This window comes from Petaurus breviceps, unplaced genomic scaffold (assembly GCF_028583685.1).
Source record: "Petaurus breviceps papuanus isolate PSGF00001 unplaced genomic scaffold, PetGlider_PUasm1.0 178, whole genome shotgun sequence".
Classification (NCBI taxonomy): Eukaryota; Metazoa; Chordata; class Mammalia; order Diprotodontia; family Petauridae; genus Petaurus; species Petaurus breviceps.
In genome coordinates, this window is record NW_027185777.1 from 35202005 (window position 1) to 35218033 (window position 16029).

At 35.9% G+C, this 16029-nt stretch overlaps 1 protein-coding gene across 3 annotated transcripts in view; it reads left to right on the plus strand.

The window, feature by feature from the left end:
• DIP2C (disco interacting protein 2 homolog C) overlaps positions 1-16029 on the plus strand; it is a 586558-nt gene that overhangs the window by 314677 nt on the left and 255852 nt on the right. For 2 of the 3 annotated variants that reach the window (XM_069086554.1, XM_069086552.1), the window contains exons 2-3: positions 8484-8555; positions 10424-10591. In XM_069086554.1, the coding sequence (XP_068942655.1) occupies positions 8484-8555; positions 10424-10591 (240 nt within the window). The remainder of the gene's footprint in view (positions 1-8483; positions 8556-10423; positions 10592-16029) is intronic. The other variant, XM_069086553.1, reaches the window with a different exon arrangement.

The following is a 16029-nucleotide window of genomic DNA, read 5'->3' on the forward strand; positions in this document are numbered from 1 at the left end:
GTGTGTGTGTGTGTGTGTGTGTGTGTGTGTGTGTGTGTGTGTGTGTGTGTGCGTGCGTGCGTGCGTGCGTGCGTGCACAGAAACAGTACATCCAGACATAGAAAGTAATTCATGGCCTTTTGTATTTGCAAATCCTTTTAAATAAAAGCATAATTACTTTTTAAAAAACCCTAAAGTTTGTTGTTATTGTTCATTTATTTTCAGTCATATCCAACTCTTCATGACCCAATTTGGGGTTTTCTTGGCAGAGATATTGGAGTGGTTTACTGTTTCATTCTCTAGCTCATTATATAGATGAGAAAAGTGAGGCAAATAGGGTTAAGGAACTTTTCCAGAATCACACAGCTGGATTTAAACTCAGGAAGATCAGTCTTCCTGACTCTAGGCTCAACCTCCCCAGCTGATGGGTTTCTACAAATTTTAGTTACAGTTTTCCAAACTGCAGGTAAGAAATTCTGTGGTCAAGAAAGGCATGTTACCTAAGTATGCGCTTAAAGTATTAATATAGGTGATAAAGAATGTAAGCTCTACACCTGCTTTCTCTTGTATTTTATGGGTGCTCTTGGGACTTGCACCATCTCAGATAAAACCATTTGATTTCCCTCATATTTTTTGCCCTATATGTGGGAGAAGAAAATGAGTCATAGTTTTCCTTAGGAAAAGTCTTGTTTCATTCAACTACTTAATGCCAAGAAGATGACACTGAAATTGACTCATCCACAGCAAACAGCTTCCCTTCAGAGCTGTTTCATTATATATGAGAAGTAGGTAGTAGGAAAAATGGAAAGACTAGGTGGTAGGTCTCACAGATGTACTATTATCTCTGTGTGAGCTTGTTTGGCCTTTAAAAACTGATTTTATTGGTTACTTGCTTTTGGGTTATGCTTACATGATTTCCTGGCTTACTGCTAATAATAGTGCTGTGATGTTTTAACTTGCTTCTATATGCTGTACATATTTTTGGAAGACCCTGGAAACCCAGCCTTAGGTCTTTTCTTTTACATTCAAAACAACATAGAAAATGGGGATGGAACCATAAACTTTAGTTAAGTTCAGGTCATCCAAATTCTAATTATCCATTTCTGACTGCATAGTATAGATTGCCAAGAAATCTAATAGTGTAGCTTCACTCAATAAGTTTATCATTATACTGGGAACTAAATTATAACTAAATTATTTTTGTGTCAAGCCAAAGTTTCCCTGATCTAATTTACTATTTTGGGAGATATTCCTGATGTTAAACATTCATATTACATGTAGAGTTTTTTCCCTTAGGGTGTTTTTGAAAATGAAAAGAGTAAGATTTTATTAGTTTCTTTCTTAATTTAAAGTCCTTAACAGCAGGACTGTATCCTTAGGTTGCTTAGGACAAATCATAAGGGCATGTAAATGATGAAATGTGTTTTTTTTTCCTATTTGCCCTTTTCCTCATTCATATCTCTTCTTTATTTTTATGCCAAGATTTTGCTTTTCATCTCTGTCTCTAGCCACCAATTTCATCAGGAGTCTAAGGGATAAAAATGTATGGTGTTTTCATATAATAAGGCTAAAGATTCGCAAAATATGGCTGGTGGCTCTTTTGAGGCTATAGAAATCTATGCAACATTCAGGATGGAATGAATATTAGCCCACTCTAATGTGGGTTAATTTGCACTGTGTTGAATAATTGGTATGTATAGAGGAACATACTTGACACAAACTAGGGAATAAGTGGTTATATAAATCAATAGAGAAATATTTCTTAAGTGCCATGCATTGAATCGGCCAAGCAATGGTGATAATAATACAAAGAATGAAATAATTTCATTAGAGGAGAGGAAAAAACATATACATAAGTATACACTGAATAAATACAAAATACATTCAAATTAGGGAAGAGAGGCACTCATAGCTTAAATCAGGAAATGTTTCCTATCAAGAGGTGATACTTGAGCTATTGTCTGAAAAGAAGTGTTACATGAGGTGAAGACAAAAAGGGAGAAGAGATGGGGGTGGGAAATGGTGAGCTGTATGTGAACAACAGAGAGACCAGTTTGGCTGGATTGTAGAATCTGAGAATGGAGTAATATACAATGAGCCTAAGATAGAAAGATAGATTGGGAGCCAGTTTTTGAAGGTCCTAGAGTTAATAGGAATCTGTTGTAGTTTGCTGAGTAGGGGAGTGACATGTTCAGATTTGTGCTTGAGGAAAGACATTTATCTCTATAAATTTAATAACTGTCAATATTTAATGTTTGTTTTCCATGTAGGGATTAAACCAGACCCAGCACATTTTATTTTTTTTAAGGGATGATTCCTCCCCTCAAAGAGTTTATAAATTAAATGGGTAAACAAGAATTAAGTACATGTCTGGAAAAGATAAGATACCAACAAAGGAATATCAATAAATGTGAATCAAATGCTTAGGGTGTATCCAGTAATGAGAGATTTGGACTGGATTATATTAATTTAGGAAGTGTTCGTAGAAAAGGCTGATTGGAAACTGGTTGGGAAAGGGCATACCTTGTTTTGAAGTTTACCTAGCTCTACCCTAAATTCTGTGATGAAGTTAAACACAAGGCTATTGCCACAATATATTGAGTTCGGGAGACAGAGAAAAGGAGCAGTCAATTGATAGTACAAAACCCAAAGTGATTTTTTTTAAAGTTAATTTACTTATTTTTAGTTTTCAGCATTTACTTAAATAAGTTTTAAACCAAAGTGACTTTAAAAAAAATAGAGATGTCTGGATTACTCTCGGGGCTAACTTGGGCTTCTGGGGTGATGGCACCTGTAATTTACTGGTGGGGTCAAGACTTTATCAATGAAGAGAATATTCAGGATGGAAAATGCCATTTAAATGTTGTGGGTGCAAGCATTTTTCTAGCTGAGAAACAGTCATCACTCTGCCCATTAAATAAAGGGAAGCATCTGAGCACCCAGCATTAGGAAATTTACCTTCAAAACCAACACTAACATCCCTAGGATTTATTATTATTTCTTGGCCCTGGACCAGAAGTCCAGGGAAGCTTCAGCTATTGGTTCCATCTCTTTCACCAATCATCTCAAAGCTAAAAATATGTGGAATTCTGCCAGCAGAACAAACTGCAATCAGGTTGTTTTTAGTATTGAGACCTGTGGCATCTGGTTGGATTTCCCCAGGGGAACCTGTTGCCCCCTTTACACTGTGGACGTATGAACCTTGTAGGGATTCCACTACCCAGGCCACTCTCTAACTATCCTTTCTTTATGTACTATTGATTTTCCTGTAGGATGCCAGGTCCACAGTATTTAGTTAGAAGGGATCTAAGAATTATCTAGTCCATCTCTGTCATTTTTACAGCTGAGGAAGGATTATAAGAAGTGTGCATCATTGGTTTTTTTTTTCTTCCTTGTGGGAAGGTCACAAGGGTTTGTCACTTTGGTTCTCCTAGAGTTGCCTTGGGGGTCTGAGAGACATTCCTGGGTCACATTATTAGTGACAGAGCTGGCATTATGAGCTCAGGTATTCTGTAGCATGTTGCCGCGCCCCCCCCCCCCAAGTTTCAGAAGTGGGATTTAAGTCCAAATCTCACCTGACTAACCTAGTCCGGCATTATGACCAATTGTTCATTCAACAAGCTTTTATTAAGTGCTTGCCATGTGTGAGTCTCCGTAGTAGGATACAGATTCCAAAATGAAAGTCACTATCCTTAAGGAGATTACATTCTAACAGAGCACACAAATGTACAGAAAGAGGCATGTACAAAATATTATGCTATATTGACACTCAGTAAAATATTTTAAATAAATAAAATGTAGTGTCCCAAAAGTCTTAGCAAAGTTTTAAGGTTTAATAATTTCATATATAAGTGCTACAAACTTACACAAGCATAATTGGAAAGGTTAACTATTTCTGTTTCTTTGATACTTAGTCTTATGAGTTTAAAATGATTCATTTTTTAATTTTAACCACATAAGGCCTCTTGTCATTATGAAATTTTGTGCAACAGTTTTTGAATGATATTTTCTCAGAACCTGAGGTCCTCTTATTCGGCTTTCACTGTCATTTAATCTATCTTCATTAGACATTTTCTTGTGGGATCATGTGAAAATTGTCGTGTATACACCAAAACCTAGCTCTTTGGATGAATTTACAGTGAAAGTTACAAATGCAATCCCTCCTGTTCCTGAGCAGTAGCTGTTGAAAGTTTTTATAAAGTTAGGAAGAGTCATGTATAGCACAAGATGGTGGTTTTATTCGATTTTAATAAGAAACACATCAATATTTTTAAAATATAAATAATTCACTTTTGAAAGGTTTTCCTTTTCACTTTTGTAGCATTTTTTTTCTGACATTATTGAAGCTTATAACTGTTCAGACTTTTGGGATGCCCTGTATTTTAACATAGTATATTTAATATAACTAATAAAATATAATAGTGATGGATGGTTTTTTGATGTGTATGTATGTATGTGTGTGTGTGTGTGTGTGTGTTTCCTGACTTAAGATTTCATTAATGAAGAGTGGTCCAGCTGTATCTTCAGCTTCAAGTTATCTGATTATGCTTCATCTGCTAAGTAGGATAATAGTACCTATCTTACAGGATAGTTGTATGGTTCAAATTTTTCACATATATACACACATACATATATAGTATGAGATATACATATCTCATATATATGAGATAATATTTAAGGGACTAAGAAAAATATACAATGTATATATAAAATGTGTAAAATGTGTGTACTAGTGGCTCAAAGAGTTGCCTTTGAAGGTCACCCAGCAAGTATGTTTCAGGAGCAGCTCCTTTTAAAAAAAATTTTATTTTTTAAATTTATGGAATAAAACAAGCATTTCCATAACACTATATGATAAAAAGATGATTGTGCACGGAACTGCAAATCTCTCATGTATAATTTGCTCTTCTTTTTAAACATGAGAAGCAGCTCTTTTAAAAGCAAGTGGTCTTGACTTCATTGCCAGCTTCACTGCTATTTCATCTGCCTCTCTAGAATAATGTATTTATATCATATGCACACATGCACATATATTATATATAATTTCATAAAGTTAAAAGATTAAAATAAATAAAATTTATTATTATTAAAAGTTAAACATTATTAAATTATTATATTATATTGTAAATTATTAAATATTAAAATAAAATTAGAATAAATAAAAGACAAAATTAAATCATAATGAAGCTTGGAAGTTCTACATAAATAAAATAAGTGCCTCATTTAATCAGAATGTAAATGGTGTCTATATCTACTCTCTGGGTCTTTGATTAATTATTTAACATATATTTATTGATTACAACACTCTGTGTAAGCCCCTTGCAAGATTATTGTGGGAGGAGAGGAAACAAAGAAGCATAAGAGTCAATCCTGAAAAAACTTAGATGACATATACAGATAAAAAGATGACTAAAAATATAAGGAAGTCTATGAGCATTGCTCAATGAGTGGTGCAGTAATTAAGTGGTTTAGAACTTGGAGAAGGGATCAAGGAAAGTCAAAGAAGCCTTTAAGTGAACTTGGTCTTGAAGGATGATGGTCTTTTACCATCTGGGGAGGAGGGAGCATTCCCTTTGTGTGGAAAAAGGAGAATTCAAGGAGGCCAGTTTGGCTTTGAGTAAAGGGAGGAAGAAAGGGCTCAGTGCTTTAAGAACAGATGCATATTAGGATTCTTAAGGTCATCTCAGAGGAGACAATTGAGGAAAAATAAATGTCGAAAGCATTCACTTCCTGGACATACACCCCCCCTCCCCCAATCCTTCTTCTTTCCCTTCTTAATGTGTCATGGAATGAAGAGCTGAGGCATTTAATATAGTTGGCTAGATGGGATTTAATTCTGTCCTTTAAGGGAACCCCCCACCCAAAAAAAAAAATTCTGGAGTTATTTTGAGCTGTGCCCATGATTTCCCCATGCTTTTGGGTTTCAGCTCTTAATTATTTGTTCTCTTGCCTATTGTGTTTCACATGCTTCTGAATTTAAATGTCAACTCCTTTTGGTGTCAGATTTTTCCTGGTTTGAACTAAGGAGGGTGGGAAGACTCCACCTACCCCCACCAACCCCCTTGCAATGTATTTCAAACAGCCAGTTGAAAAATTTGTGAAACTTGGGCTACATTTGGTTTTTGAGACATTGTAAAATGAAGAGAGAATTTTTCCAAGGTTTGCTTTTCAGTGTAGACCCTTCCCAAAGAAATACCTGAAGCCAAGAACTAGGACCTGATCTGAATGAGGATGGAAAGAAAACTCCCTGTGGATGTTTATCTGGTGACAATGCAGCATCTTGTTAGGACATTAAAATATGTTGCTTATTTACTCACAAGTGAATCTAACTTCTTTTAATGTTCCTTTCAATAAAAATCATAATTCCCCCAAATTATAGGGGTAGGAAGCTATACCAAAAACTCTTTTTAAATTTCCCTTTTTCCTTAAAAATTATTTTATTATTTCCTTTTGTTTCCATTTTACTTTAGTTTCTCAGTATATCCTATCTCCTTTCCCTAACTTTGTTTTATAACGAAGCAAGAGAATATTGCCGTTCTCTAAGAAATGAAGAAGATAGGGAGTTAAGGAAGACTTATAGGAGCTGATGCCAGATGAAGTAATCAAAATCAGGAAGAAAATTTACACAATCACTATAGCAATGTGAATGGAAAGAACAACAAAAATCAGGGTTGAATTATTATAATGACTAAGCTTGACACTGAAGAAAAGATAAGAGCAAACACCTCCCTTCCACCTTTGAAGAGGTAGAAGACTGGATAAATAGCATTGCATACATACACTGTTGAAATTGATCGACATATTTATTAGTTTTGCTGAATTATATGTGATTTTTTTATAATGCTAAATATTGAACCAGAATGGATAAAAGCATGAATATCATCTTTGTGAAAACTAACCTCTTGAACAGCATTTTAAAGAAAACATTGTCTTGAGATTATTGATAGGGGGAAAAAAAGCAATATGAAGGAAAATGAATCAATAACTCATAAGGGTAGCTTGTAGTAGCTGCCCTGTCCAGGTGCTTCCCAAGGAGGGATATACTTTCCAAGTTTCTGTGGATGCCAAGATGGGGAATGCCATGGCTCATTCTTATCTTCCTATATCCCTTCTGGAATTTTATTTTTATATTCCATTCCCTCATGCAGAACAGTATCCTTTAGTTTCATTTGGCCAATGAGCACCTTATTCCTTTAGCTTTCATGAAGTAGCAAGCTCAGGCTAAATGGAGAACCTATCGACTAATGTGAAGTCGAATGTTCATTAATAGCATTAGGAAACACCAAGACTTTGGAATCCTACAATTTGCACAGACGCTTTGTTTCCCACATATTCTCTCAGTGCAAAATATTTTCCTCTTTCCTCTAATGTTTTAAAAGTGTTGATTTGGAGGGAGAATGACCAGGGTGAGGAGGAAGGGAGAGGGTGAGGCTGTGAAAAGGAAAACAAGACCTGGCCAGGAGTGAACAGCTGATGGCTAAATTTGTAGTTTTTGTTTTTTTGTATTAAATTTTTTTTTGCTTCATGACAATTCCTTAGTCTTTCTTTTAGTTTTAAATCCTATGTGTATATCTATGTTTTTCCTGTTAAACTTTGGATATCACAAAAATATTAGCTTTGATGTAATAATGGTGATAGGGCAGAATGATCACTTCCAAGAATGATAATTTTGCAAAGAAAACAAAAAAAAATCACTTTGAAAGCTTAAAAAAGAATTCAAGAACAAATTTCTGATATCCCATGAAAGAAAACTTGAAACAGGGAAAGGTGCTGAATGTCCTTATGAGCTTATTTTATCCAAAAATAATTCATAGCTTTTCATTTAGATGAAGATGTAAGCACATTTCTTTTCTGTCTGGATATTTGACTGTAAGATTAAAAAATCTTATTTCTTATTTCAAGACTGAGTACTTTGCTAATATATCTTGGCTTATATACTTTTAAGAGATGTCTTTTAAGCATGCTTAGATTTCATTCTTAGCTAGTTGTATTATTGAAGTAACATAGCAGCAGTTTAAAATCTTTGTGACCTCCATGGTTGATTAGAAAAAATCTCATTAATGAAATAAGATGCTAATCGGTAATGTGTTTTGCCAGTCATCACAGGCCTAAGCAGTCTGCATAATCCATTGTTGATTAAGTTAATGAAAGCCCAGTACTGGGTTTGAAAGCTTTGTGACAGCAGATTGGAATAAGATTGAAGACTTTTAGACTGTGCTGCTGTAGGGGACTGAAATCAAGATGGGAGAGTTGCTTAACCACATGGCTCTAACATACATTAGGTGGGCTTAGGGGGTTTCTTTTGTTTTTGCTGAGGGAGGAAAAGGAAGAGAAGGAGAACACAGAGAGGAATGATCATGCTCTGCCTTGATGAGTTTATTATCACTGTCAAGGCTAACAGATGGCGCTGGATAGGCAATAGTGACTTGATGTATGGACATTGTGCAGCTGGAGAGCTCATCTCATTGTAAAGCTTATGGAATATTCTTTTTCTTTCCTTACAGGTGACATCACACAGAAAGGTTATGAAAAGAAGAGGTCAAAATTAATTGGGGCCTATCTGCCACAACCTCCAGGTATGTCAATCTTGACTGTTCCCATAAAATCTAAAACTTCTGTGGGTCTTGAGGCATTAGGCACAGGGCAAATAATATGGATCATTTGAGACCAGAGTACATATTGGATGTACAATCAGCACTAATATCATATACTTTTTGTATGTAAAGAGCACATTTCTTTGTGTCTTTATACATACCCGTTATGGCCATTTGCTCATATGTAGTCTTTCTAATCAGTTGGATACTTGATTTAATGAGTTGTTCATGTGGAGATGGTAAATAATGTAATAATTATTTTTGAAAGCCATATTCCTCTAAAAAATGAAGACCAGTTAGGATTTCAAAATACTTTCTCTCTCTTACTCTCTCTCTAAAGATTTCTACCTGGAAATAAGACTACAAATGCTGTCTGTGATTATGAAATTTCAGACAGAGGCTTGCTATGTTTTAAATTGTAGGTAATATAAAATGTTTTATTTATTCTCCTCACATGTACAGCATCTACCTCATTCTAGCCTTCTCAGATTTGTTAGTTAATGTTATTTTTTTGCACTTGGGTGATGCTAGTCTCTCCTTGAGCCTTGTAAAATTCCAGGAAAAAGGAGACCAATATTGGAATGGAGTGTTGATGTCTCAGCTCTCAGGCAGTCTTGTCTGTGGTCTAAGGGTGACCTTGAGGGCTGACTATACTCCAGGTGCTGCTAAAGTGAACTCAATTAAGAAATGTTTATTTTTGTAAGGAAAAAAAATGGAACTCCTATATTATGAAGTTGAAGAGGTATTGATCTCATAAGTTTATGTTATTCTGTAAATTTTGGTCTATAAAGCATTGCTTAGAAGTTTTGCTAGAGGACACACACACACACACAATGACGCATTCTACTAACTTCTTTTTGCTTGAGAATAATTACTGTAACTAACCTTGATGTATCTGGTGGCATCCTACCACCAGCTAATGGCAAAGTGTGCTCAAGGAGAGCTTATCTGTATGCTGAGTCTCTGCTGCTTTTGTATGTTTCATTTTAATTTTGTAGGTTAATTTTATTTTTTAGTCTATTTCTTTTTCCTTCTTTTAGATTTAAAATAACAAACATTAAAACAATTGGTTGGAACATAATGTATTGTTTTGTTTTTTAATGAGTAACCAAAGCAGTTTTCCCAACAATAATATGGAAAGGATTCTTAGGAAGGATAGAGCATTGACTCATTTGGGCAGAATTCCCCTTGACTCCCAATTCCTCATAGGGAACATTCCTGGAAATTAGATCGTCTTTTGCAGGCTTTGGTTAGCTGAAGGAAGAGTAGGATGGATGTTGCTTCTTCCTGGATCTAAGATGAAAGATGATGGAGGGAACTCTTCCTCAGGATGCTCATGACCAAAAACCAGTTGGGCTTGCCCCGAACCCTTCACGTATATAGATCTCATAAGGTCAATCGTAAGGAGACAAGTGATGGAAATCCATGGTTTGTTGTGTTTTCTCTCCTCCTTCCAACAGAATCATAGCCAGTGCTGACCTTCTAAATAACCATGCCACTTGCTGAACTGTTTCAAGGAAGTGGAACCTTCTGTATTTTTGAAGAAGGCTGGGGATGGATTGGTTGTGTGTTGTCCTTGTGGTTGTTTTTTCATCTGTGCCTTGCAAAACAAAAGTGAAACAGAGGCATTTCCCAAGAAGATAGTTCTCAAGCCGCAGCTTTGCAAAGAACATGATTGATTCCAATGTTGGCCAGGCACTCATGGTGGAAGGCGCCCGGGCTGTGTCGTGTGGTCCCTTGTTTGTTGTGTGTGCTGTTCTGCATGGGGGCGGGAGCTCCACTCACTGCTGTAACAAACTTAAAAAAAAACTAAAATTTGAATTAATTAGTTTTTTTTCAACTTGTTACAGCAGCGAATGGAGCTGCCGCAGTACGGTGTAGACTGCAGCACAGTGAAGGACCCACAAGAAGGATGCTCCGTTCCGCCAACATCGGGGTGTGTGACATCCGGGAAGCAGCGGCCAGAGATCGGGCGGCCAGCACTGCGGGAACGCGGCCTCTGTTTTACTTTCGTTTCGGTGAGCACTACTTTCCAAAGAGAGAAAGAAGTAGTAGAGAAATCACTGTCTGGTACAGAAACCTAAAATTCGGAAAATACTTAAGGCAACTTTGTACTTGAAATTAAAGAATGACAGAATCATAGAGCCAAAAGAATCTTAGAGATCATTTGAACCAATTCTTCCATTTTATAGACAAGAGAAGCTAAGGCCCAGAAAATTGAAGTGATTTACTGAAGGTAACATAGCTGGTTGTCTTCTGACTCGCAATTCATTGGGCTTTTCTATATAATTCTCCTTTTAGAATTTTTTTTATTTTACAACTCTTCATTCAGAGTTGGGGGAACACACAACAACTTACACTTGTAAAACAAAACAAAAAAACCTTGACAATTCAAAACCCATTCAACTACATTTCTCTAATTTCCTATCAGTTCCATTATTATATGGTCAAATATCTGTTGGAAGGCTGGACTCAGTTCTAAACATCAAACTACTTAGGCTTTTAAAGCTACAGATCACAAGAAAGCATGTTTGGCAAAACAAAACAAAAAACAAACAGAAAACAAAACTAGCCAACCTGAAGGTCTTAGGCCAAAGGAAAATATGAACCTCCTCATTGTACCATAAGAAAACTGACATTTATAGACCAAAGCTTTAATCTCATCAATTTCTCCATGGCATATCTCCCCCTGACTCCTCCCTCTGATAAACACACTCTTGTTCAATCAGAGATATAGAACTTGCAGAGTCTTTGGAACATATTGATTCCATCATATACAAAATGTGACTTGTGTGACTTGCCCATGGTCATTATGCTGATAAGTGACTGAGGTTGTACTTGAACCAGGTCTTCCAGAGGCCAGGTCTAGTACCTTAACAAACTATGTCAGGCTGATGAGACACCAGTAGAATGCAGTTATATATACATACATACATACATATATATACACACAAACACACACAAATATATATATATATATATACACACACATGTATATTTATATGTATATAAAGCCATTAATCCATATTTTCATTTTAAAAACAAAACAGGGGTAAAAGTTGCCCCTCCATGTTCTTCCCATTGTGTTTGTCTTTCAATTTCTGCTTTCCTTCATCCTTTGTAGTTTAACCCTCAGCTAACTAGTTGATGGCCCTGGAACCCTATAATACCTTTGCCAATGAAAAGATAGAAGTTACAGAGCTGTCTGCTTTCATCAAGGTGGTGACTTGTCATCAGATCCCATTTTGGGATTATTTTCTTTGAAGACTCACATGCTCATTGAACATGAGAGGAAAAAATATAATTTGACAGGAGAGTGTTTTGTGTAAAGGAGCCATTTCCCCACAATTAGTCTCCCTAGTTTCCTTTGAGAACTAGAAAACTTCATTGCTTTCCCACCTGTGATTTAAGGACAGGTTGTCCTACTTCATGGTCTATCAGAGGTTGACACAATCTTGCTTCCTTGTATTATTTGGTGGTTTTTTCCACTGTTCTTATTCTCTTAGAGGTTTACTCTTGAGTGAAGAAAAGCATTCATTATGCATAGCTTAATTCTCTAGTAAGTCAGTAACTAAAGTGGATGTTTCTAAATTAAAGAATTTAATTCTTTCTTGACTGGCCCACTTTTTATAATGATTCTCCTTATATTGAAAACTAAAAAACTATTTGATTTTTTTTCTGACATATATGGAAAGATAGATAAAGAAAAATTTATGTTTTTGTTAGGAAATAATTTGTCATTATTTCACACAAACTTTTCTAAATCATGTAAGGTGTTTCCAATGAATTACTTTTCATTTTAAGACTTATTGTTGCAGAAACAATGTCAGAGAATTTGTGATAGAAAATATGATTAGGACTTCCAAGAGGTTTTAAGAATATATGACTTTTCATTTGGGGTTTTTATAGACTTTTATGTAACATTTAAACCTGTTGGTTTTTAGCAGATTGTTGCTAGAACGTCAGCACTATCCCAAATGGTCCTTCTGGAAGCTGTTTCCCTTTGCCACTTTTTATAGGCTTTTTAGACAGGTCACATGGATTATGTCCATTTAGTAAACATTACATTGAATAGTAACTACAGGCATCTCCTGAGAATATTGTGGTACTCTCAGTAATGACTGAGAATGATCTTTGTTTATTTTTTACCATAAGAACATTCCAAGACACCGAAGGATGTAGAGCTCAGGGATAAAATATTGCAAATTGAGACTAATATTTGAAAAAAGGAGAAATTCTTAAGGTACTTTAGCATTTGGCTGGTACTTGTCCTGTTCTGACATTTTGTAACTTCCTGCCTCATATTCTATGAACTGTTCTAACTGATTAACCTTACAAATAGATGAGGTGGAAACCAATGCCCTTATCGTTCTTCTCAGTGAAATTTTATTGATATAAAGTGTGTTTTTGTAATTATGTCCTTACTGTTTCTGCACTGTAGGCCTCAGTGGTGTAGTACAGTCTATTACTAATTACACAATGCAGGCTATTACTATCAATAAGTAGCATAACTTTTCTCACATAGATAAACACTAAGAACATTTTATGACATGTGTATTTGTTCTTAGTGTTGGTCTGTAAAACATCACCCCACAAAAACTGTCAACGAGAATGCCAGAGTGGTTCTCCCTTTTTGTATGATATTTGGCACCATCCTAGAATATTCATTCAACTTCCTCCATGGGATTTAAATAAAGTTTTCATTTTTTAAACTTTTCTAGGTTGAAGTAGTTATTAAAGAAGGTATTCACTAAAGCTCCTTGCTCCAGAAGTCCTCATAAGCTGAGTCATTGCCCAGTGAGGTATTTTAGGGTATTGATGTGGAATAACTTGTTGCTATGGTAATTGGAGATACAAAAGCCATAACATAGCATAACATACAAGTGAGCAACTTAAGAATGATCACAGAAGGGGTGGCTAGGTGGCACAGTGAATAGAGCACCGGCCCTGTAGTCAGGAGGACCTGAGTTCAAATATGGCCTCAGACAATTGACACACTTACTAGCCGTGTGACATTGGGCAAGTCACTTAACTCCAATTGCCCTCCAAAAAAAAAAAAAGGGTGATTACAGAATCACAGAATTGCTCACATCTATCTGTCCACCCATTTGCCTAAAGAAGAAACTATAACATACCATTTATTCAGTTTATGCATGATGAAATGTAGTGGGAAGGAACCCTCTACCTTGGAAGCAGCCAATTCTACTTTGGGAAAGTTTTAATTATTAAGGATTTTTTCCTAACATGAACCCAAGTCTGCTTCTCTGAAACTTTTATCTGTCACTTCCAGTTCTACCTTCTGGGTACAAAACAACAAATTAATCTCTTTTCTACCCTGATAATTTAAAGACAATTTGAGCATTTTCTTTCCAGGTATCACCAGGTTTTTAATATACTTGGAAATAATCAGCATGTTCCTATGAAACCTTCTCTTCTCCAGACCAAACATCCCCATTTCCTTCATATAGTTTAGGATAATGATCATGTCACTCGTGAGGCCTCTCTTCTCCAGGCTAACCATCCTCAGTTCTTTCCAACAGCCCCTGTAGATAATATATCTGAGGCTTTTGACTTCTATTTGCCATTCTCTGGACTTCCTAGCTTCCTCAAATTCCTTCATCACATGTGACACTTAGAATTAAACATACTACATATGTAGTACATACTATATAAACTATATATGGCCCTACCAGAATAAAGTAAAACTCTTTTTTTTAGATTTAAAGAGTTTTAAAAAAATTTTTTAATTAAATGATTCGTTAAAGATGATATTAAATCATACTACTAATTAAATTTGCTCAGTAACTATTTACAGTTAATTTCAATGCAGAAAATAGAGCTTTTCAGTCATTCCCATAAGGCCCCACAAATCAGAATTTTTTACCCATTCATTTTTACTTTGGCTTTTTTTCATTTTGTATTATTTCATAATGGTCTTTCTAGATTTCTTTGAAAGTACAACTCTTAATACATGTATCACCTTGTTGATTTTCACAGTTGGTGGTCTGGCTGGCAGGGTGGATGCCCCCTGCTTCTTCCACCACCCCATGTGTACCACATTGTAGAGGGAATTCTCAGAAGATGCATTTTGAGCCCTCCATCCATCATTTGCTCACCATGTGAATATGGGAAAGCCAGTTTGCTAATCAGTAAAATGAGGATAATGATATTTTCAGTATTTTGACAACAATGCTATTTGCTCACAAAGTTGTGAGGAAAGTATGTTGTGAAATTTTGAGAGGTATAACAATGTGAGCTTTTATTAGTAGTACTTCCCTAGAAACTAGAAGAATAAAGAGGGCTGTCTCTTCATGTGGAGGTAGTGGTGTCTGCACTCTTTGCTCAAGAACACAAACATAATTCAGATCTCCCACTCTTTCTTCTCTTTCAGCTTATTTTGCTCTTCTATCCTCTCTCCATTCTATTCCTCTTTGGAAGGACATTGTTTGCAAAATGAACAAAATTAGATTCTCTTTTTTATGCTACAAGTAAGCAAGAAAACATTCAAATAATTGGTCAGGAAAGTAGATGTGAAAGATGTTCAGCTTTATAACTCACACAAACACACACAGGGAGACAGACACATATGTGAGGGGGGATTTCATTCATACACATGAACACATGTCCCATTAGAGGGTAGCTTTATGCTCTTCTCCCACCTCTTTACTTTCTTCAGTCACCACCACCCTTGTCTTTTGGTTTCTGTTTGGGGTTAATTTGAAAGGCAAAGTAGGCATGGAAGCAGTATTTATTACTAGGCAATCATTGAAGATGACCTGCTGATCACTTTTCCCATTTCTAAAATGTCAAGGACGCCATGATCTTTTTACCTCAGCAAATTCTAGGGAGTCGAACGTTTATTTATTGTTTCTTTGGAAAACTCTGCCCCAAAATCCCTGTACTGGATAATAATACCAAGGTAACAGTGTGTTATACTTTTTAGCGAAAAACTTAATGGCTTGAAGTTGCCTGCCTTTGGAAAATTTAGGGGTGATTAATGTTAAAAGAACCTAGTTTGACATTCAGTAGCAACATTCAACAAAGCAAGATTTGTGTGGGGGAGGGGGCAGCATTTGTGTATTTTAGAAGGAAGAAACAAGGAATTTTCTTTGCTTTCTGCTTCTACAATCTCATCAGTGTGACTGCTTCCTTCCCTGGGCATCTTAGAACTCATCTTCACCCTCTCATCCTGTGTGATTCCTTTGCATGTTTTTTACATCCCTCTCAGTGGGCCAGGGGAATTCTTGGCTCACTTAATATTTTGTCAGTACTGTAAAGTATCTAGGTCCCTAAGACACTTACTAGCTCTGTGACCCTGGACAAGTCATTGTTGTTGTTATTGTTGTTGTTACTAGCAAGGTTATTCTTAGGTTGTCAGTTTGTCATTCCACCTCCCTTTAAATGCCTCATAGACTGACCCTTTGCCAGTTATGCATGTCCTGGATGTTATGCAGCT